Raw genomic sequence first — 22,947 nt, forward strand, 5'->3', positions numbered from 1 at the left:
CAGAGGTCTGAGAGAGTGTGTGCGTATTAATGTGTGTGTGTGTGTGGCCCTGAATCTAGCAATAACTATTTTCTTCTCAATTAGACTTAAAAATCTAAACAAGATTTTTCCAAAGCTTTTAAATAATGTACAGTTATTATTCCTGGTGTTAAAAGCACCAGGATTCAGACCAGCACACTCTAATAGCACAGACCCTTGGAAACACGCATTAAGCTATCGGAATCCTTTTAGAATGCCAAGGAAGGGAAACATTGAAAAGCAGAGGTAGCAGCCATTTGTAAATTAGTGGAGACTTGAGTCTTACATTTTAATTTGGCTTCAAATGGGTCAGCTTCCTACATAATTTAGGAGCTGCTGTAGCTCATCATTATTTACACTGACAGGAAGGGAAAGTGTGCCTTTAAACTACAATTATAATAACCATCATTTATTATGCCCATAATGCAGTTCATGTCTCAAAGCTGCCTTGCATACCACTGTCTCTGTGCCAAGACAATTTTACAACATTAGGGGAAGTCAAAGTGAGAAATATGAGGCAAAATGAACGATTTGTATCAAGTTAAAAGGGTGAACATTTTGCACACAGCCACCACAAAAGCTTTAAAAAAAAAAAAAAAAGGATGACAAATTGAAATCAGGATATGATCCAGGGTATTTTGTTTTCACTGTATTGACACCAACCTGGGTGGCGTTTGCTCGCAGCGGACGTGGCAGAGTTTGGGGATGTGCTGCCGGTAGTCGTAGAAGAAGAAGAAGAATAAGATGATGAGGGCGAAGAGGAGGAGGACGAGGAGACGGAGAGAGCGCTGAGGGCTCCTGCAGGCAGTGGCTGGCCTCTCTTCAGTAGCTGCTTGTGCTCCTGCTGGCGGAAGCGGGGTGGCACCTCTCTGGGCGGGTAGCGAGCACTGGCAGAGGACAACTGGCACTGCTGCTGAGGGGGGGTCTGAGTCTGGAGCTGGCTACTGGAGGAGGCGCGCTTGCCATTGCCAGAAGAAGAAGAGGAGGAGAGGGGCAGCGTAGGGCTGGCAGGGTGGAAGTGGTGGGGGGGGCCGGGACTGGGCTTAGTGGGAGCAGGGTCTGGCACTGGATGGATACAATACACAGACAGAAAGACACACGCAGGTAGCAAGGTATTAATGTCTGGGTCAACTCTTTTAGTCCTTTGTATAACAGATATTACATTTGGCTGATATCTGACAACTTGTTCCAAAAAAATAGTAACTCAAACTTTTTGTAAGAGGGAAATCCTGTATTTGAAATGCCTCTAAACAGTGACGTTTTCCTATGTTGCTGACGTTAAGTCAATCCTTTTGTTTTTTCATCTTTTTAATGTAACAGTACTACTATATCAACCGCACAAGTTGTGATGGCACGGAAAATTAATCTCAAGTTATATTCTAGCAGTATGTGATGAGTGGTCATATGCATGGGGAGGATGTTTACAGATTGCACAGCAGTCATGTTTTACTTTCAGTTCATGCAGTCTCCAGAAATGACATTGTGTATTGTATTTGTTGTGTAGCATTCTGCAGGTGTTTTTCATTTGTATGCACTGTATGGTGCTGTGGACTGTCCCTTTAAGTTAACCGCCTCATGCAGCTTTTGATCCAACATATGTTACCGGCCCAGACGCACTCTATGAAAAGGTCATTATTTTCTGCTGACTGAACACAGACACACAAACACCTCCTTATTACACAGTCTTCTCTTGCAACCACACACACACACACACACACACACACACACACACACACACACACACACACACACACACACACACACACACACACACACACACACACACACACACACACACACACACACACACACACACACACACACACACACACACACACACACACACACACACACACACACACACACACACACACACACACACACACACACACACACACACACACTCACACTCACACGCACACGCACACGCACACGCACACGCACACACGCACACGCACGCACGCACGCACGGCCTCAGCCTGGCCCTTTCCCTGTGGTTGAAGTGACCAGCCAGCTCTCTAACTGAGTGTTAGCCTGAAAGGTGTTATTAGTAGGATCTGGACAGCTAGCACCAACCAGATTGGCCTGTCTAACATTTCCTCCCCACGTTGCTGAGAGAAGGAAAAAACACACCGTCTGATCTATACACTGCATACTTCTTTATTAAGCTGGAGAGTCTGTTGCTGCATGCACCTAGGAGGAAAGCGAACTAGGTCTGATTAGGCACCACTCTACCTGAGAGCTTCCTGCTGCGCACAAACGGCTGCTTTCATAATGCCTGCCAACTGCTAGTGACCTAAAAGCTGCCGTAAATTACAGTTTCTTGGTCCACGGCTGAATGCATGATGAATAGAGCTGATGATGTTGTTTTCTCTAGTCCCTAGATAGATATGCCTGTTCTACACAACAGCTGAGACTGCCTTCACTCAGGGGAGCAGAGAGAGACGAGGGGACACAGGTTGTGTGAGTGTGTGTAGAGGGAAGGGGGATGTTTTTTTTTTTTCCAAACAATTAAATAGTGGCAAATTGATGGCATGGAAATTATGTTTTCATTAAAGCTTCACTCTGTCCAGCATGATAACTATTCCTATAGCAGGCCTGCACTGCAGTGCTGGCAATGACCCACAAAGTAACACACAGGCCAAATCTGCCACACTGGAGGTTAAAGTGAATTCAGAGGGCAAAGGTATTCAATGTGTCTGCCAACATCTTGTGGAAAAGCAGAAAAAAAAAGGGCTCTCAGTGAGCACAACAATAATCCAGATGGCTGCCTAGCTGCTGTTTCTGACAAACAAACAGAAACATTTAAGAAACTTGAATTTGCAGACAAAGCCATAATACCTGAGAGAACCTCACATGTTTTTCTTCTAGTCATACCTAAAGATAAGCAAATCTCCACGTGTATAAATGTGTGGGCCTCTATGTGTTTCCTCAAAAGTTCAAGACACAAAAAAGACAGTTTCACAATTGTTTTTACCCCCTTTGACCGATGAAGTTTTAGTGAAACACACATGCAGAGAGGGGGAGGGAGAACGAGAGAGAGAGAGAGAGAGAGAGAGAGAGAGAGAGAGAGAGAGAGAGAGAGAGAGAGAGAGAGAGAGAGAGAGAGAGAGAGAGAGAGAGAGAGAGAGCCCTCCAGCAGTATCTGCCTGGCTGTTGGCTTTGAACTGCAGCTGGTGACGCACATCTCTGATTAAATTCATGTCGGCCCGCCTGACGCTGCCTCGTCCAATCAGACAGCAGGACAGTGAATGCACGCTGCCCTGCCCCCTCCCTCCCTCCTCTGTCTTTCCATCAGCAGCTTGCACCGTATCCTCACTGCGTCTCCCTTTCTCTTGTCTGTGCCTACCTGCCTCTCAGCCTGGCGTTCTCTTCCCATTTTGTTCTTCTCCCTCTGGGCCTTTATCCATCTTGATCCTTTTTCTCCTCCTTCTCTCTTCTCTCCCTCGTCTTGTTTCTGTCTTCTTACCTTGCCATTTCCCTGATTCCAGACATCAATCTCCTGACTCCAAATGACTACCTCAGCCCAGAATCTCTCTCCCAGCTTTCTTTTTCTTTCATCTCTTCCAACTCCAACAAATGTGTCTACTTGGAACACATTGTGTGCCCCTCTCTACTGTGATGTGCTACTATAGAAGGTTTGAGAACATTTTTGAATAAACCTAATTAAGTCAGATTTGTAATGGCTCATGCCATGATGCAGTTTGCACCAGGTGTTGCTCACTACTGAAACAGAAGCAGAGATAAAATGGGTTCAGAATGCATGCATATTAGGTGCACATAATGGTTGTTATAATGCAGTTTAGACCCAGCGTAAGGACTTTCATTTAAAATGTAAATGATAGTTAATGTACCCAAGTACTGACTCGTTGACAAGCAAAAAACACATTTAAAAATAACTGTATTTACCAATAGTTTTGGTGTACGAAAATGTCTTTTTTAGCTGCAGTACTTCAAAGATGGGCGTTTTGGTTCTCTGCCTCTTATGATCTACTTCCCGACAAACATCAAAGTAACATAACAGTTTGCAAACAAAAGGAATTCCTTCTTTACCACATCTTTGCAATTCATACCCATGGGTTTCCAGAGCTCCTGAGATTTAGTCTTGGTTCCCTGAACAATTTAGTAAAAAAGACACATAAGGAAGTTACTCAGTCAGCTCACTGTTCATTTCTGCTGCCAGCATGGAACAGGAAGCAGGTGAACACAAACAGACAAGCAAGTCCTTTAGCTTTGGTGTGCCTCATACACCCATTGCTTCATACAGCCTGTGTTTGTGTTGTTGTAGCAACAAGGATGTATCCATGCTCCCTGATGTCACTGATGACCACATCTAATATCTGCTGCACAAGCAATGACACAAGTATCCAAAAAGAAAGCATGACCCATTTAGAGCACATGGTCACAAACCTATTCAGTAACATTATTCTATGCTCGCAGAAAATAAAAAATGATAAAATGATCTCAAATCTTTCAAGGAAAGTGCTGCCATAACAGCATCCAGTTGGGTTATGTGTAACCATCTAAAGTGTAATCTGTATTAAACAAGTATATCAGTGATAATTAGCGTTCTTTTGAGAGGGAATGAGTGTCTGGTTGCAGACATACATACACAAGTGAGAAGAAAAGAAAGTCGGTCTGAATGATTAAGATGTGAGAAGAAGAGTACGTGAGAGAGAGCTTCCCTCTGCCCAAAAAAAAGGAAAAACATTTACAGCAGACGGAAACATGTCTTTTATTTTGAAGAGAGATTTTATCTTAATCTATAATGGATGAGTACATGCGTTTGAAGAGTTGGTGGTTAGAAAAAAAAGACCATTAAGGGGGAAAAAAGAGAAAAGTGGGGAAATCCCTTAGAAGAAAGTGTGTAAGGAAAGTGAAGAGCATGCTGGTTACACCTACTGCAAGTGAAAGGCGATTGAATCGACACATTTAATTAGTTATAGCTTATATAACTGTATGACTTGCAGCTTGACTGAGAGAGGTAAATACAGGGGTATTAAAGTTACAGCAGAGCAAGTGAGTGTTGTGTTTTAAAAGCCACATTAAGACTCATGTGGTGGTGGCCTTAGCACCTCTAATTGAAGTTGAAAAGGAGAGCCGATTAAATTAGCATTTGTATCAAGTGCACTGTAAATTCCATTAAACCCTCCAGCTGAGGCGCTCTCTGCAACCTTGCACCAAACTTTTAATTACAGCCCTTCTTCACACTAAATGGTTAATTACACACAATGAGAGAGAGCGAGACAAAGAGCGACTGCATAAAAATAGAGAACAAGTGAGCATAGATGAAGAAAATTAAATCATACAAGGCAGAGGGAAATGCACAAATGAATCAGATATAGAGCTAAACAAAACAAACAAGGCTTATTGGGTAAGAAGGAATGATATCTGCTTTTGTAAACAACAACTGTGGTTGGTTGGTTCCCTGCGCCGGGTGCCAGGCAGCGCAGGTTCCCACATCTCTTCTGTCTATTGTCTGCAGAGCCACTTTATTATGCAGCCATGTTTATAGAAGGGGGAGGGAAGGACGCAACACACAGGCCTATATGCCCTACACAATGGTGCATTTCTTAATCCAATAAGAGCTAAGAAGTAGGAGGAGGAACGGAAATACAGCATGTTTGTCTGTGTATTGTATACCTTCTGTTGTAGTGGTTTTAAAAGAAGTGCTCAGTTATGTGCATCAATGTTTTATTTTAGCTTATGAAAAAAAAAAAATCATGCCTTATGAGAGCAACAAGGCCCACTTTTGTGAAATAAATCAAAACACATAGTACACGGGGCAGAGGCACGAATAATAGTTTCTCCAAGTCCATTAAATGGGTGTACTGTGAAAACGATGATTAAGTAAGTTAAAGAGATACTCAGTTTGGAGTTCATGACCTTTTCTGTATGTCTCACTTCCTTCTGCAAATTCTCTGTTGAAGCAGATTTAGGCTCCCACTCATTTCATCAGCATTTGACCGCTTCCCCTTCTATGGAAGTATAGTAACTTCATCATTTTGTTCCGCAATCCACAAGATCTGCCACTCCTTTTTGGGGGCACTTGGTTGTTTTTTTTACAAGGTAACCAAAAGGATTTTCAGTCACATAAGGCAGCTGTATGCACACAAGGGGGGTGTTTCTCTATGAGGTTCCATCTGTCAGTATTAGTGGGGAAAAACAGACACATCCTCAGTCGCATATAACTGGCTGTTGCCATAGAGACTGCCAGTTGCCTAACGCACCTCCATTTGCCTTGTGACACCATGTGCCTCTGGTGACCTCTGACCAAACCACGCCTCTTCCACCCTCTCTCTCTATAATTATGGTCACCACCTCCACTTCTTAGTGCCACACTTGTTTCCCTCCCTGGTCATGTCAGCTCTGCCTCTCTGCCCTGTTGAGATTATGACAGAATTGACCAATGAAACCCCGTTTTGCTTTTGAGTCATAATGGAAGCTAAATCACTCTCCGAGTAAAGAGCTTTAAGGGTATTATACTACACCCCCACCCAAGGTCAATGCCAAAGGGCAACAACTGCCTGAGGATGGACGTCATTTGAATTTGATAGATATGTAGAATGATGTATGGTATCTCAAACATTGGAACGCTGACATATGAATCAAAGATGTGATCTCTTCGGGGGTCATTGGGGAGTATGGGGATAGCACATTGGAGTACTTCTCATTTGCAGTCCCAATGTGAATTTCATAGTCGTATGGAATATGACTTGTATTGCTTGGCATTATCCCCCTTGACTATATATGATTAACAGGAATAATCTTATCAAGTCAAATGAAACTGGTATTATTCTTCTTCTGCTGATTCACAATGGCCTGAGGGAACGAGGGGCCCCTATGCAGTCTTACCAGCACTCTTTGAACTTAGGCCTAGGCCTCAAAGCAAAGGCTGAACTGTCATTCATAACTATAAGTTGAGCTATTAATGTGCCTGGTGTTTGACATGAAGCAGCTCACCATTGGGGAACAGGGGGGGATGGGGCGAGGCACCAAATGGGCTCTCTTGTCAGAAGATTGTGAGCGATCACACAACGTGAATACGCAGAGGAAGCATTGTTCTAGACTTTGCACCCCTCATTTTTTCTTTCTCTCCTTCCATACCTCACGCTCCTCTGGCACTTGACATGCAGGCGGGGTGAGCACACGGGGGGGTAGAGGAAAAACAATCATGCTTGGCAGTCATAAATCCACAGGATGTAATTCACCAGCTATTCAACATTAATACATTGAGTGTTTATAAATGTGGTTAACAAAAGAGAAAAGCAGTCTGAATGCTAAAGTAAATTAGCCTCTAATTAGATTGTGATTCATGAAATTCCCTTTCAAAAGTGTTGACACAATTAATAGCATGTGAAATTGCTAAATAATCCAATACAGAATGATACGACACACTTGTGTTTATGTGCCTCTCGCCTCTTTGAAAAACATAATCCCGTTATCACTGTGGTGACACCGTGTAAATATGTTTCTCCTCAGATGTGGTCGCCGGAGCCGAGCATAACATCGGCGAAATGAAACAGGCGGAAGAAACAGTGTGAGCAAGACGGCAAGTTATGGACGTGACAGTGACAGGCATTCCATGTTCCATAACCTTTCAGCGTTGAAAAGTGCGTTCGCAGCAAAAATGGAGATAGCAGATTTCTTGATTATCGGGGTGTGGGATTGAACAGATGCAGTGTGGCTTTCTGTGCCTGTGTGTAGTCTCCTTACATTTGTGTAACTCCCTCGCAACTTAATATGTACGTGTGTGTGCATGCTAAAAACAAAATGTGGGTGGTGAAAGACGCCCTTGCTGCTTTTCAATTCTACAATGTAAGCATTTGCTTCAGTCACAGATTAGATTCAAAGTTGCTGAAGAGAGAAATGTGTCTTTTAATATGATTGTGGGACTAAAACACACATATGCAGCTTGACAGATACTCGGCATGCGTGCGCGTGTGCGCGCGCGTGTGTGTGTGTGTGTGTGTCTTAGCATGTGCAAGTTTCTGTATAGTATGTGTAGCATTAAAACTGACTGATTGTGATTGCAGTGGTGGCAGGGATTGTGATGAAGCTGCGTGTGTGCTGGGGGTGAATAATCAGCATCCCTCTGAGGTAATAGGGACCAGAAGGGGGGGAGAGAGGGAGGGAGGTCCAGCCTGTGTGTGTGTCTGTGTGGGGGAGGTGGGTTAGGGCAGTGGTACATTGCCTCCTGGAACCCGGCCTTCAATGAAGCTCCATCCGTAATGGGGGGCAGAGAAGTTAATTCCACTGCGCCGAAGCTTTATCTCATTTTCATACATATGAACGCACCGGGCCCGAGATCGATTACTGCAAACAAATTGAAATGCCTGGGACCAAGGGGGGCCCGCGGAGAGGAAAGCAGGAAAAAGGCGATGGGGGAGGTGGTGTGCATGTGTCTATGAATTTCTGAGAGTGTATAAGGAAGGCAGAATTCTCTGATATGGATGGAAAAACACAAAATCACTACTGCATACTGATTTTTCTCCCCACTCGCATATATACACACACACCTCTGTTATTTAGAGTCACGCCTGAAAACTCAACTCATTCCCGTCGATGCGACCTTCCTTTTAAGAGATATTGCAAAAGGGAGCAACCTCAGAGGTCCTGATGGCTCACTGAACGATTAGACTCCAAACAGGTCATCTTTTCCTGTTTCCTCCATCTTCCTGGCTGCATGAGAAACCACTACATACACAATCAGTTTCTCATTCAATGTCCCTTTCTCTCTTCATCTCTCATTAAACATAGCATAAAACAAATGTCCATGTCATTAGTCCTCTTCTCCCAACGGTCATTTTTGGCACTCGTTGAAAGTGCTCTCTGCTTCATTACGTTCTTTCCTTCCTTCATTGTTGCTTTTATGTGGCCCCAGAATGCCCTGTTCTACTTCCTCGTTCATACTCTTTTTTTATTTTCTCTTTCCTCCTCCCTCCTTCTTGATTGTAGCCGTGCCCCAGTCAATGGGCCTCTCTCAGACATAGTTTTCAATATTTCCTCTCTGACTCAGCATTTCCTTCTCAGACATTCACAGACACGGCTCTGCATGCTGAGGCCTTAGCTCAGTTTGTGTGACATTTATTGTTGCCCACATAATCCTTTGGGTCAAGTGGATCGTCACCATCCGACACCCACAAAAATAACCTCCGGCCTTATTTTAGTCAACAGTATAGGGAGACAAATAAAACGCAGCACTCATTCCTGCCTCATCAGTCATCACCATCATCATTTGCATCACTAATATACTGCATGGCACTTAAAGTGCAAAAGTAAAGTGGCCTACAGATAAGACTGTGGCTGTTAAAAACAGCGTCCAGGTGTGAATTCCTGTAAAACAGCATTCAAACTCTGCTGTGTGTAACTAACACTTAACAAACAGATGCTGTAAACAATAAAATAGGCTTGTTCTCTCCTAAAGTTTTCTGTTGATCTCTAAATACTATTTGTGACAAGAACCCTCTGTCAGGGTAATATACTTTTAGATATTGTTGGGTTGAATTATAATAAAGCCTGGGCAGGTCGGATTTTCTTTGACTGAGAAAAGTATCACTGTCTTAATCACTCAAGCATAAGAACAACGGCATTACATGCATATTCAAATCAGAAGCGGCAAGCTTTGTGTGGCGGCTTTGAAACTTGGATAATAGGCCAAGCTCACAGTCAGGTCAGTCTAGGGGGGCAATTAAATAGACAGGTCATAGTACAAGGCAAGCTGTGGTGACCTTTGTTAAACCTAACAGTTACACCCAGATGGTCAAGCTGCTGCTCACGCTGCGCGAGGTTTAGCACGGGCGCTAACAAACACACTATTGGGATAAAAGGTAGCTGCTTTGCTCACATTCTTTGCCGTCTTAACCCAAGCCCAATGACGCAAAATCCTATCCAACTGTAAAATAATCCTAGGTACAACCGATTCATTATTTTTGATGCAACTGACAGCAGCAGATGCAACTCTAAGTAACATTTCAATAGTATTTCACAGCAATGTTCTCTTTAGATATATTTTAGCATCTTAAGAGAACACCAAGGGCATGTGAGGACACAGTTCTTTCAGACCCAGTCTTTCTGCATTTCATCTGAACTTCATGCTCTTCTTTTGTTCCACTCTTCCTCCATCTTCCTCTTTTCCCCCATCCCCCCATCCCTCCACAAACACCACATCCAGTGTGCTGTCTGGGTGCCCTCACGCTTCACTGCCTGGTGCTGCGGGCGAACTGGGCGTCACTCGGCATCATTCTGCATTAGACTCCACTGTATTAGCTTTGCTGTGTGTGTGCATGTGTGTGCGCATGTGTGTTTGAGAACATAGTCGAACGGCACAATTGTGCATGCATGTGCAAAATGTGTGTGTCCATCTGTGTAGGAGAATGCTAAATGCTATGTGTGTGTGTGCAACGCGTGAATAATGTGTATGTGCCTTTATGGGTCAGAGCTGATTAATGCAGATCTGCAGTTGGAATGTGGTTTTAGAAAATCAGTAAGATGAGAGGGTGAAGTGTAATTGATCATGACACTCACCTTTGGGTTTCTGATCAGAAGCCTGCAGGGAAAACAAGTAGAATAGAGTAAGACACTGAATACAGTGAGTGGAATTGAAACAATTATTCAAAACATTATAACAACACCTAACCTTTATTTAACCAGAAGAGGGCTAGTGTTAAGTATATGTTGATTATATGTGATTGAATAATGTTGTAATTGTTTAGGTCAGTTGTCGTTGCTCTACACAGGATGTTTGCTATTTCATTGAAAGCCATTAGTAAGAAAAAGATTGAAGGTTTCAAAAAGCACACATATATATATATATATACATATACATATACATATACATATACATATACATATATATATATATATAGTGCCATTTACAGATCATATATAATGGACTGTTTGTGCCTCAAAATAGATATGCACAGCTTCTTTTATATGTGTAATGTATGAACATGCATCATTTTCACCTTCACCTTTTTCTGAGCGACGTCCGTCTTGTTCTTTTCTTCTTGTTTTTTCTTTTTCTTTTCTTCCATCAAATGGTTCTCTTCCTTCTGTCGCTAGCTTCTCTCAGCTGTGAAACAAGAAAGGGAAAAGAGTAATGAGTGGAACATGAAGGAGAACGGTAAGGATTCAGCTTAAGTGTCCATCCATTTTTCATTCTTATAATAATGTAGACCCAAAGGCATCACACGGTTTACAAATTAAAGACATTCAGGCACAAAAGAAATATACCATTTAAAAATGCACATTTATGTTCGCCAACTCGCTCCCTTTGCATATAAACTTTCAACCCGTTCCCTTTGATCCATGTGTAAGCCAGAGCCAAAGTGCACTCTGCATGGAAAAACTCCATCCAAACTAATCACCTCATAAGAAAATCATGTCGGACACTTCTGAGAAATACTTTCCTTCATGGTCAAAATAATGTAAAAGGAGAAGGCGGAATGAAAAAGGGAAAGGAAAAATGGCACATGTGAATTAAAGAAAGTGAGCTTTAAGAATGAAGACACTGTAAAGGCCAACAGAATAGGATGCAATGCCTTTTTTTTGACAGAAATCTGCCTTAGTGGGTGTTAGTAGAACTAGGTAGATAGCTCGCCTGAGGACTGGGAAAACTAAGTGCTTATTTTCAGCCTGTATTTCCTTTAGCTCAGCGTATGTGACTGCTCCTGGAAACTATTATAGGCATGGGCTGGGCCATAGGGAATGAATGAGTGTGCGTTTAGTCATCACTAAGTGCAATGGACACCAATTTATAATACGGCACTATGTCATATCAAATCAATGAAACCACTTTCTAAAATGTGCAACTACAATCGAGCATCTTCATGTCAGTCCAATGAAAAATGGTCTATTCCTATTTGTTAGCCATCCTGCTGAATACATACATGACTGCTTTGTAAAATACGCTATTGTGCTTTACCCTCATGGACTTTTTAAGAATACTGTCCCAATGCTCAAGCAATATGTTGAACGTCATACTTAAAAAAAGATTATCAGCCTTCTTGTCAGATAGGAATCGACTTCTATGCCAACAGATATCAGACGATCAATGAACCATCACCATGGTAGTCTGCCATAACAACAACAGATTATTTGGATTGCATGTACTGCACTGTGTGTACTGCGTGTCATATTTCTGACCATGAAATGTGTCTTTGAGAGACCTAATAACGTCTGACTGCTTTGATAAAATGATAAATGTGGTCTGACAATTGATCATTTAAAGTTATTCATAAAAAAAGGTTGCCATTCAAACTTATATTTTGTGATTTTAGACAGTGCATCCGCTGAAAAAGGCAAACATAATGATTCACAGTTTATGACGTAAAACAAATCCTTGTGAATGAAATTGAAAAAAATAAAAAAATAATTCCCTGACATGTAAACTAAACACAACATAAAAATTGTGCCAAGACACGGACTAGAAAATTAATAATCTGAATGTATGAATGAATCATAACACTCATAACAGAAGATTAATGAAGGCCTGCATCCCACTGTGCTGCCCACTGGCAGGGGAAGGGAGCTGTCAATCAGAAAGACAGGAGAGGCCTCACAGAGGCTCTCTGATGGCGGGGTAATGTCTCCATGGCAGTAAGAGGAAGAAAGACGAGAGAGTAGAAAAGGGTTAGACAGACATAGAGATGGGCAAGAGACAGAAAGCGGAAGAAAGACATTGAACGCTTGTCAACAGTGAGTTTTTATTTTTTTGTTGATTTTTGTCCTGTCGCAGTCCATTTTTTTTGTCTTTTTTTTTATCCTGTCGTTCTCATCCTAATTGGTTTGCCAACTGCTATTATGCCGTCTCTCTGGCTGTTTGTTTATAAAAAACTAAAATAAATAGTTTAAAAAAAGAAAATGTTTGTGCCACTTCAAATAAAGTGGTGACCTGTTCCGTCGAAAAAAAGGAAAAAAACAGTGAGTTTAGAAAACAGTGAGTTTAGATCCAAACCATGGGGAAGACTGCCAGACTAGTGGCCATGGCAGCAGGGTGAATTCAAAGAAAGGAAATACATCACATTACTGTTTTGCCTCAATCTGGATTTTCCTCTTTTCATTCCCCGTTAATGGTCTCTTTCCACCCCCTCTCTCTTGTTCACACATTCCTATTTTTCATACTGAGTGAGGAGTCTGTGTTTGTGCGTCATTGTGCCATCTCAGCAGCAATGGGGAAGGCAGCCCTCGGGTGATAAATAGGAGCTCACAGTATGTGTGGGTGTGTGTGTGCATTCAGATAATGCAGCATGTGAATGTGCAGTAGTCCATTTCTCAGTCATATCTCTGAGCTGAGACACGGCGGCAGCATGCAGGCAGAGAAAGGGATGGGAGATGCAAATGGGAAGAAAGTGGCTTTTACCATTAACACTGTGCTTTTTATTTTCAACATAAGTTGCAGCGCCTCTGAACTACGATTGACCGTGTCATCGTGATGGTCTCACATTTTAACCCAGATAATATGGTGGACCCAACCTATCCGGTCACTACTGCTGCTGTCACATATGACAAGGAGTACAAATACTATAAACAGCCTTTAGTATTTTTTTTCTTTTTTGTTATTTACTGTAATATTGGAGGCAGCCGGGTATGGAATCCAGTTTTGTGAAATGTGAGATACCGGACGGTTGTCTTTGGCGCTGACGTTGTCATTGCCAAAGTTAGCTTCCTCTTGACCTCCCCTGCCCCACATATGTCCTTACCTGCCTCTCCCTGTGTCCCTCCCTATCACTGAGTACTGCTGACACTAGCACCTCCTCAGCACTGACCCCGGGGTGTTTCTTCGCTGCCACCCAGCATCAGGTTTACCCTCGCTGGCAGTATGACACAGCAATTAGGCAAAATATGTCCTGTTTTCAGGTTACTGACCTACATGGCCACAGTGCGTCTCAGTGTTCTCTTACATTGAAGGGACTTGGATCACCTTACAACATAATGTAGCCAGTAACTAAACTAGTAAGTGCATGCCCTTCTTGCCCTTAAACACAAAACCATTGGGGGATTTCTCATTTGTTGTTACCTTATCTAGGGTTTATTAAGAAGAGAAATATTAAAGCAAGATATCTCTGTATTGCTTTTAGATCAAATACCACAGATAGCCTCAATGAAGTGCAAACTATATACTTCAAAGGAAAGCAAGCTGTTTGCCAATTTCTCTACAGGACATATGGGTTTTTTCTAAGTTGCAAATGTATGCAAAGCTGGCAGATACTTCAGTTTGTTGGTCAAAAATGAGCTTTGATGCAAAAGCTAAGAACTTGTAAACCACAATGTTTAATCACAAAGCTATGTTGTATTCAGTGCACATATTCTATGTATTCATACAACAAAACATTTAAACAGCATTAGTCATATTATAGTATATCATGTTGAATATTATAGTATTACTATCTTCCAAATCTCAGTAATACAATATACATGCACATCTCTACTGGGACTGATGCTTTAAGTTGCACACAGATATGCACGTCTTTAGAGCCAACATTTCTACTTTCCCCTAACATTTATAAATCAATTCTACCTGAATACCCCCTTCTGCTCCCTCAAAACCCTAAGCTAACAAATGTTGCTACATTGACTCTGTGGCTTTTCTTAAGAATACAGAGTTGAGTAGGAAAAGATACTAAGTCTAAGCAAACCGGAGCCGCTGGGAAATGTGGAGGAATTGCATAATGAGGCAGTATACTGTCTTCCTGTGGTGCACAAAACAGTTCCATATCCTGGGACTATAGGGCTAAGCTATAGAGAAGGAAGCATGACAACAGGAACCCACTGTACAGGAATGAAACACACACACACACACACACACACACACACACACACACACACACACACACACACACACACACACACACACACACACACACACACACACACACACGTCGTTCTGATGTCTCTCTTTTTCCGCCAAGGATGCAGAGGAGATATAGGTGGGAGGAGGAGAAGGGGAGATGAGTATGGGGGGGGGGTGAGAGGAAGGGAAAACAGGCGGAGGATGAAAGCAGACGCAGAGCAACACCAATTAAGAACGACAGCCGCCGGAGAACCAGACATGGCACAGAGAGAAAGAAGAGACTATGCTGGGAGAGGGAAAACACAAAAAGAATCCTCACTGGAGAAATTTGAAAGAACAAAAACAGAACGGAGCACTATTGAGGCTGGCAGACAAGGAGAGAGTGGGGAGGCTGCGAGGATGGGGGAGAAAGAGGAACCAAAATATCTACGCACCTTGATTGCTAGTATCTAGAGATGCAGGGAGAAAAGCAAGGGGTGAGGGGGAAACTATGTGAGGGTGATAGAAAAAATAAAAGGTTGAGTAAAAAGAGCTGAGCTGGTGTGAAGAAGACCGAGCAAGACAAAGGAGGAGAGACACAGAGAACTTGAAAGGGAGAAGAGATGCGAGGAAAAGCCTGTCAGATCAACCGCAGACACAACACCAATCCCCAAGGATGAGGGAGGAAGAAGAAGAGGAAAGACTTTCCTCTCAGCAAAAAAAAAGAAAAGAAAGTATGGTCAGGTTCTGTGGCCGCAGAATGTGGTAAATTCCCTCTCCACCAACATTACCACACAGCTGGCTACCCATTCTGTGGCATTTGTGAAGCCACGGGCTCTCCGGAGCCTTATTACATGGAACATTATCATCCTTTACCTGGGAAATAACTCCCCAAAACTTGCTACTATTGCTCAAGACCTCAACTACTCTCCACAAATATCTGTGTGTGCATTTGTGTTCACTCGACCTGTATGGCTTGGGGAGAAAAAGCCTGTAAATTCCACAGTTGATATGCAGCAAATTGCAATAACATGTTTTTCTGTGAGTGTTTCCAGCCCTCAGTCTCACTGGATGCTTGGTTTGTAAGCACTCCGCAACAACCAGCTTTGCTTTCAGCAGGTGGGGAGAGTGGCATGTGAAGAGATACTGCACACTTTAGTGCCACTAGGCTGGACTTGCTCAATGAACCGTGGCAGAAATATTCTTGGTTGTTGGAATATGTAGACGAGGGACTGATTGAGGGCGAGTGGAGAGCAGCGATAAACGGCGAAGCAAGATGGAGAAAGAAAGTCAAAGAATCAGATATTGGGGAAGCAGACCTGCATTCAAAACAGCTTTGAGGTTTGCCTGCAGAAAATTAGCGCCGAGTGTCTTGGCTGCTTCCTCTGCCAAGTCGATATGAAACTTTAACACGATGGCAGCTCATTAAATAGGAACACAGCACAAAGCACCAGACCAAGCAGGCCTGCTCCCTGCCAGCACCACAGCTAAAGCTTATTGAATGTAAGTAGAAGGTGTCAAAGTGTGTTGGTGTTAGTCTTCGCTTATGAAAATAGTTGGTTGTGCGTATTCTGCATACGCATGCGTATTTGTTTTAATCTGTGTGCTTGCCTGGCAGCTTGGAGGCGACTCACTGTCTAGAAAGGTCTTGTTAGTGATGAGGTGCTATTAGCTTTGATAAAATGCCTGACCTCTTAAGATTAACCTTAAACAGGAATTACTCAAACGTTGTGGCAAAGACCAAAACTGAGTAACATCAAAATCAAATTAGATGGAAGGACACATACCGATGCACAATGCAGCCTAACTAGGACAGGACACACAAGCTAATCGGCTGGTCTATACTTCCCTGAAGGTTACTTTGACATGCCTCCGCTCTATACCTACATATATACAATGTCAGTCAACAATTCCCCAGCTGTCAACAGTGTAAGCAATTACACAGACTAACAGGGGGACGGAAGATAAGCCTGCTCAGATGTAAGAAGGACAGAGATAAAAACATGAAGAATCAGGGAGAGAGATCTTGGTGCCAGCCCCATGATTGAGAGGTGGGCACAACAGTGTAGGTGTAGAAATATCAGCCAAAGCTGATAGGAGTGGACATGTTTCTTTCTTGAGTAAATATTTGCTATATTGTTTTATTGAACTTCACACTTAATATCTTCAGTAATATCTTTCAGATTGTATTCTCCTGATGACAAAGTTATGTAAATGCTGAGAATACAACAAATAAGAGCAATTTCAATATAAGAAAATGTTTTTGTCAGAGCAATTGAAATATATGATTGCTATCGGGATGTAAAGACTATTTTAAGAAATATAATGAAAAAGGTTCAATCACAAACAATCTATCTTAGCTTTAATTAAAACAAAATAAGCTATTCCACAATTGTGATTTACAAATCAAGCATCACAAGAAATGTTTTGTTGTAAAGCAGTTCTGTTTAATCAAAATAAGTCCTTAAAATGCAATCTAGCAATCAAAATACACAAAGTGAAAGTACTTCATTGATAGCTCTAGAGTTAATTAAGGCAATAAAACTCTCCTGACAAACAAATGCCCTGAGCTTAAAGAGCCTAACACGTGGACTGTGCATTGGGGCAAGCACTGCATGCTACTGCTATTTCTATAGCCATAACTGAAGGCTGTTGGAGTGCTGTGGGGCCCAAGTCCATAGTTACATAATAGGTAAGGCTGGCTAGTGTCCATTTGGAGCAGGAAAAAGGGAACACTGTAGGTCGGATGTCGTGCATATTCTCTGTCATCTTCCATGTGATGGCCCTCTTCTTCCCCCCACGTCTCTCCAATTAGCCGACATGCAGCAGAGGGAGGGACGAGGGCCCCCACCAAGCCTCGGCACATTGAACATTCCCCTGGACCCCTGCCAAGACTCACAGGCAGCAGCTCGCCGGTTTCAGCTTTGCTACCCCCATCCCCCTGCTTCCATCCAGGCCTGGGTTACCCCTGGTGGGCCCCCTAAGCTCTGCCCCCTTCATTGGCACACACGATTGACAAGGAGGTGGAGGTTACACAGACCCCCCAACCACACCAACACCCAGTCATCTTTGGTCACAACTTTTCCATACCTCTTCCATGCAAAAGCCCTGTCTGACATAATAATGTACAGGAGAACCATCTGTGTTTGTCCTCGTACACAAGACTAATGGTCACCTGCAAATACCTGATACCTGCCGTTCACCCAGACTAAACCTATACTTTGAATCTTCTGAAAAATATGTTTTATGTTTTAATTAAAGTGAAAGCTTGAGCTGAGTTTGCACACATGCAATCAAGAAGTGTTGAATTTAGGGCTGGGAGCACTAGAAGATAAGATTATCACATGAGATCACAGCTTCATACCAAAGCAGATTAGTGTCAGACTTGAAGTGAACCCTGGCTAAGACCAAGCAGACACAGTTTGCATAAACCGTGCAGACAAAGCAGACCACACCTCCCAGAGGAGATGTCACTGAGCATATGGAAGTGGAAGTTTGTTTTCTGGGTGTTTTCCATCCAACTAAAGATACTACAACTATTTCTGGCTACCTATAGATTCTAATGCAACAAAGTAAACATACACTCTCCCCTCGCTGGCCCTTACACACAATACATAAACAAATGTCATGAAGCAGAATGGCCACACCAAACACAACTGCATAGAGAGTCTTTTATTGCCCCCCTTGACTTCAACATAGCCGTCCATATAACTGAAGAATAGGATCTCAGCTTTTGGCAGCCTCCCATTGAATCCAGCAGATTGTACAGTCAGTGCATCTCTACTGCAGCAGCAGCAGCCTGCAGAAGTGTTAAGCGTGTTATCTATCAGCACCAAGCCAATCGTTTGCAAAGCCTCGTAATCACCATCTCTGTAACTACCACAGACAGACAGGGAATAGGGAATGACAACAAAGGGCAATTTTTTCAAAGCATGACAAAGTGGGATTTACCAAAGCAAACACAAAATGTTCAACGAGGGATACGAATAACTTTTTATTTGAATGTTCAAGTCCCCAGGGCAAGAGATGAACTCTAAAACAGGAGAACCAATACTATATGGGGATACAGCAGTATAAGTCAAGCAGGTCCACTCCAGTTACATTTTTGAAGTGAAAAGCAGGCTAATGATAGCCACCTGAACATTGGACATGTTTAGTCTGCAAAGGGTTGGACAAGGGGACTCAATCTTCAGATTCTTTTTAACTAATGATCCCACCTTCTCTATGATGAAGGCCTGCAGTGTGTCTGTAGTGCTGTGGTTCCTGCAAGGGTTGGTCCTTGTGGCATTTTTTTATAAAACAATGTAATGAAAACAATGTCTAGATGCCAACAGCCTAAAGCATAGTTGAGTCAAAAGCCAACATGGGTTATGGGTTTCCTGCATGTGAGCTGCCAAAATGGCAAAATATGTAATATAATTCATTGAATCTGGGCCCCAGTGAATATATTTTTCATTTTGGGTCTTGTTTCAATGGGAACTAACCAATTATAAACCCAAAGACTGAGACCAAAAAATGTCTGTCTGTCTAGATTTTCACAGGTTGGCATTAATTGATACACTATCCAGGCTCTCCCAGTGAATCATGTATGGATTACTGTAGAACCAAAACGAACAAAGGAAAACTTTTATTCAGTAAAAAAGATCGAAAAGGAGATCTTCTGGCCTCTTCTTTGCAACATTACATGCCGTTCCTCAGGGGTAAACACAGTGCTATTGACCTACCTAACAACTACACACATCCCCTATTTGCCCCAGTGCCCTCCAGAGGAGCCACCTGCTGTGGCTGCAGTGGTAGTTATGGTGCTAAAGCAGTTATGTCTGGGAAGGGTAAGCCTAACTATATGGTGTTTAAGAAAACTAGAATACTCCCTCCTCCTCTTACCCTGCTTTAGGTCTTTCTTTTCATCCTATTCACTCATTTTACATACACACCAGAAGGGCCCCTGAAACATCTTTTCACAGCCACCCCCTTACTGCGTGCTCTGTAGCCTTTTGGGCATGCCATGGAAGGGAGAAGGACCCTTGACCCTGGGTAAGAAGAGGGCTCTGTGTGTGTGTGTCTGAGAGTCAGCTGGGTTTCTAAGATATGCAGGAGGCAGCTCACAACCTGAACAAAAGCAGGGCATTAACCAACTGCCCAGGCTTTGAGCTTGACCTAAATGCTAACACATTCCCATGGCAAAAACGGCAGGCGTTCCACGTGTCTACATATTGATTGCATGACTCAAACACACAACAATTGCAACAACATGCTTACATTCCAGACATGGCACAGTCATACACACATAGGCTTGAACTTCATACTCATAAGTGTGTGTGTGATGTACGCAGGAATAAATACCCTAACAGTCTTCCCCATCGTACATGCATGTGTGCCAGTGCCCACTCACGCACATTTTTCATTTCATCACCTCACTGGTGTGTGACGATAGAGATAAGACAGTGGTGACAGAGATGCCAGAAGGGGGGGAATGAATATGGGGGTTTGAAATTGAACGGGAAATTATGTACTTCAATTAAGACACACGGAGGAGATATTAAAAGCTATACTCCAGTGCCTGGGGACAGGATGCAGGAAGGGGGGATGCAATAGAAGGCGACAGTTCAATCAGTATCTCCGGCTTTCTAACAAAGTCAGGGGGGTGGAGGGAAGAGAGACAGGACAGCTATGTTTAATAATGCACTTGGAATTAGTGTAGTGGAATTTACAATAGTGTACAAGATACAGAAAGTGATATAGCTATGAATGAAAGATACAAGGAAGAGCAGTGACAACTATAAATCGGGATAATGTAAGAATATGTCCTAGTATGAAAACACTGTAGATTCAATGTGCTGGAAAATAATAGATAGAAATGCGTTAACAAAAAAGCCTAGTAATACAACATTATATTCAAATGACTACAACAACATTGAAAAAGCTGAGGCAATTCTCTCAGTCAGTTCAAGAAACCTACACATTAGACGCTCACATGTACCGAGTGTGTTCTGTCTATTCAGCCAATCATGAAAGAGCTATGATATCACAAAAGTTCCCAACATTTTCCTGTCAATCCCCTTCAAATAAACATAGCAAATATCGTCATCTACTTCATAATGAATATCCAAAAGCAGCACATTCTCTACGTTCTGTAGGGTTTTCTTATCAATCCAACATTACATAAAGCATTTTCAGGGGACTCCCTTCAAATATCCTCCGGGTGCTTGGATGTCTGTCTCAAGATAATACCCTGTATAATTTCTGAGGTTCTAAAACATGAATATTTTCTGGAAATCCTTCAACGGTGACACCACAAATAAGCACAGATCATTGTTAATGGGTGTTTTAATTAAGTGGCACTTGACATTGCTACTGTAGTGTTAATGCGCAGTTGTAACTCGGCTGAATGGAGATATTAAACCATAGAGCCATGTGTTAATGCTGTGAAAAATAATGGCGTGATATTATGGTCAGTTTGGCTTTTTTATTTGACATTGTCGGTCCACTATCCTCTAACCACTATTGTCAAACACTGGACAGCAATAACATTCATTCCCAAGAGTAAAACGCAATTCATTTGGAACGTACCTTTCGTTAACCACAGATTTGGCAGATGTCAGTGAAGAGAAGGTGCATGGCAGAATAAAATATGCAGAAAAGCATTATCCGATGTCTTCTCTGAAGTTACCCGTAAAGAGATGGAGGAGAGATTCAGTCGCAGTTCAAGTCGGACTTGGCAGAGAGCCGACTGCTGCTGAAGATACCGAGGTAAACAACGGCTACTCAGCCAGATATACGCACAGCAAGTACGGTAATGTTTGTTTTCAGCAAAAAATATGCCGTGAAATTACCCTCGCCGATGAAACAGTTTGTTAAAAACGTCACACAATATTGAGGGGCGGGGAAGGGAAACGAAGCACCACTAACAACAAAAACAAAAGAAAAAACACGAATACAAATGACTTTTAAAAGCAGCTGAAGGATGCAAGCTAACGTGAGCTGGTTGACGCTGTTAATCGTCGATGATTGCGAGGTTTTGCAAAACCAGAGAAATCAGCACGCAGTTTTCGTTAAAAATCGCCGATGGGTTCTCGCGTATAGGGAGCAAGCCGACGGCCGTCAGTCAGCCAGCCAACTTGTTCTAAAGTGCAAAAGAAAAAATGTGTTTAGGTCGCCAACTGGACGACTAGCGACGGGCTGGCTACCGCAAATACAAAGTGAGAAACGACTCCGTGGAAATACATTCTGTTTGGATCCAGACAGCGGAGCGGATAGTCATGGTAGGCGTTCAGTGAGCTCTCGTTGACAGTGGTCTCGCAGCCATTTTGTTCAAACTAACAACACTGCAGCAGTCTCGCTTTCCTCCTCCCAGAGAGCAGACCAGGAAGTGGCTTCAGGTACGTCACTCCCAACCAATCAACACAGCAGCATGAAAACTCCGCCCACCGCCCTGCGGCCCGCCCCCTCCCGTTTGACAAAACCTCCAAGCGCCCACAGAGGATGCACAGCACAGGCGGGCAGCTCACATTGCTGAAGCTTGCAGCCAAAAATAAAAACATGTTGTAGATTTTAGGAAGGTGTTGTAAATATACCTTTTGTTGTATTTCACCACTGGCTCCTGACAGCTATAGCCTATATTTTGTAAAGCTTAGAAATTAGATAAAAAAACTGAAATATATCGTAAAGTCGTAAAGTCTCAAGAAATTTGGAATGTGCATCATGACCTTTTTTTATCCCACTCAAATGTTAAAGGGCCGGCCCACCCCAATTTCACAACTCAAGATGACCTTTTGTCAAGAATCTCTTGATCACATGATGTCCAGAAACATGGGGCGATAATTCCAGGCTATTCACAAGATGATGGATGAGGTCGCCCTTGTGCCCCCCTGAACCGAGTCTGCTGCCGTCTCAGAGAAAGAAAATGCGGCCCCTGTCCATTCTCTGCACTCCTTTTTCATGGAAATGACTTCTCATGCACGGACACGGACACACACTCACACACTGTGAGGTGGGAATAGGTCAAGGCTGCAGCCCACAAAGGGGAAGGCTGACCAGTGAGAACTCTCTCAGCAAAGCTTTGGGATACATCACTGGGAGAGACTGCTAATGAAAGCAAGGGGCCCCAGCCCAAACTTTTTTCCCCTTCTTTTCGAGGCAAGATGCCCAGAGCTATT

General features: G+C 42.8%; 1 protein-coding gene across 1 annotated transcript in view; it reads right to left on the reverse strand.

Annotated features, from left to right (window-relative positions):
• Positions 1 to 22,094, reverse strand: part of tnrc6c2 (trinucleotide repeat containing adaptor 6C2) — a 52,048-nt gene extending 29,954 nt beyond the window's left edge. The window contains exons 1-4 of the mRNA XM_034082916.1: positions 21,362 to 22,094; positions 10,992 to 11,092; positions 10,546 to 10,567; positions 682 to 1,083 (exon numbers count right to left, since the gene is read on the reverse strand). Of these exons, the coding sequence (XP_033938807.1) occupies positions 682 to 1,083; positions 10,546 to 10,567; positions 10,992 to 11,054 (487 nt within the window). The 5' untranslated portion in view covers positions 11,055 to 11,092; positions 21,362 to 22,094. The remainder of the gene's footprint in view (positions 1 to 681; positions 1,084 to 10,545; positions 10,568 to 10,991; positions 11,093 to 21,361) is intronic.
• Positions 22,095 to 22,947: the final 853 nt, after the last annotated feature.

The sequence above is a fragment of the Pseudochaenichthys georgianus genome, chromosome 1, assembly GCF_902827115.2.
Source record: "Pseudochaenichthys georgianus chromosome 1, fPseGeo1.2, whole genome shotgun sequence".
Taxonomy (NCBI): Eukaryota; Metazoa; Chordata; class Actinopteri; order Perciformes; family Channichthyidae; genus Pseudochaenichthys; species Pseudochaenichthys georgianus.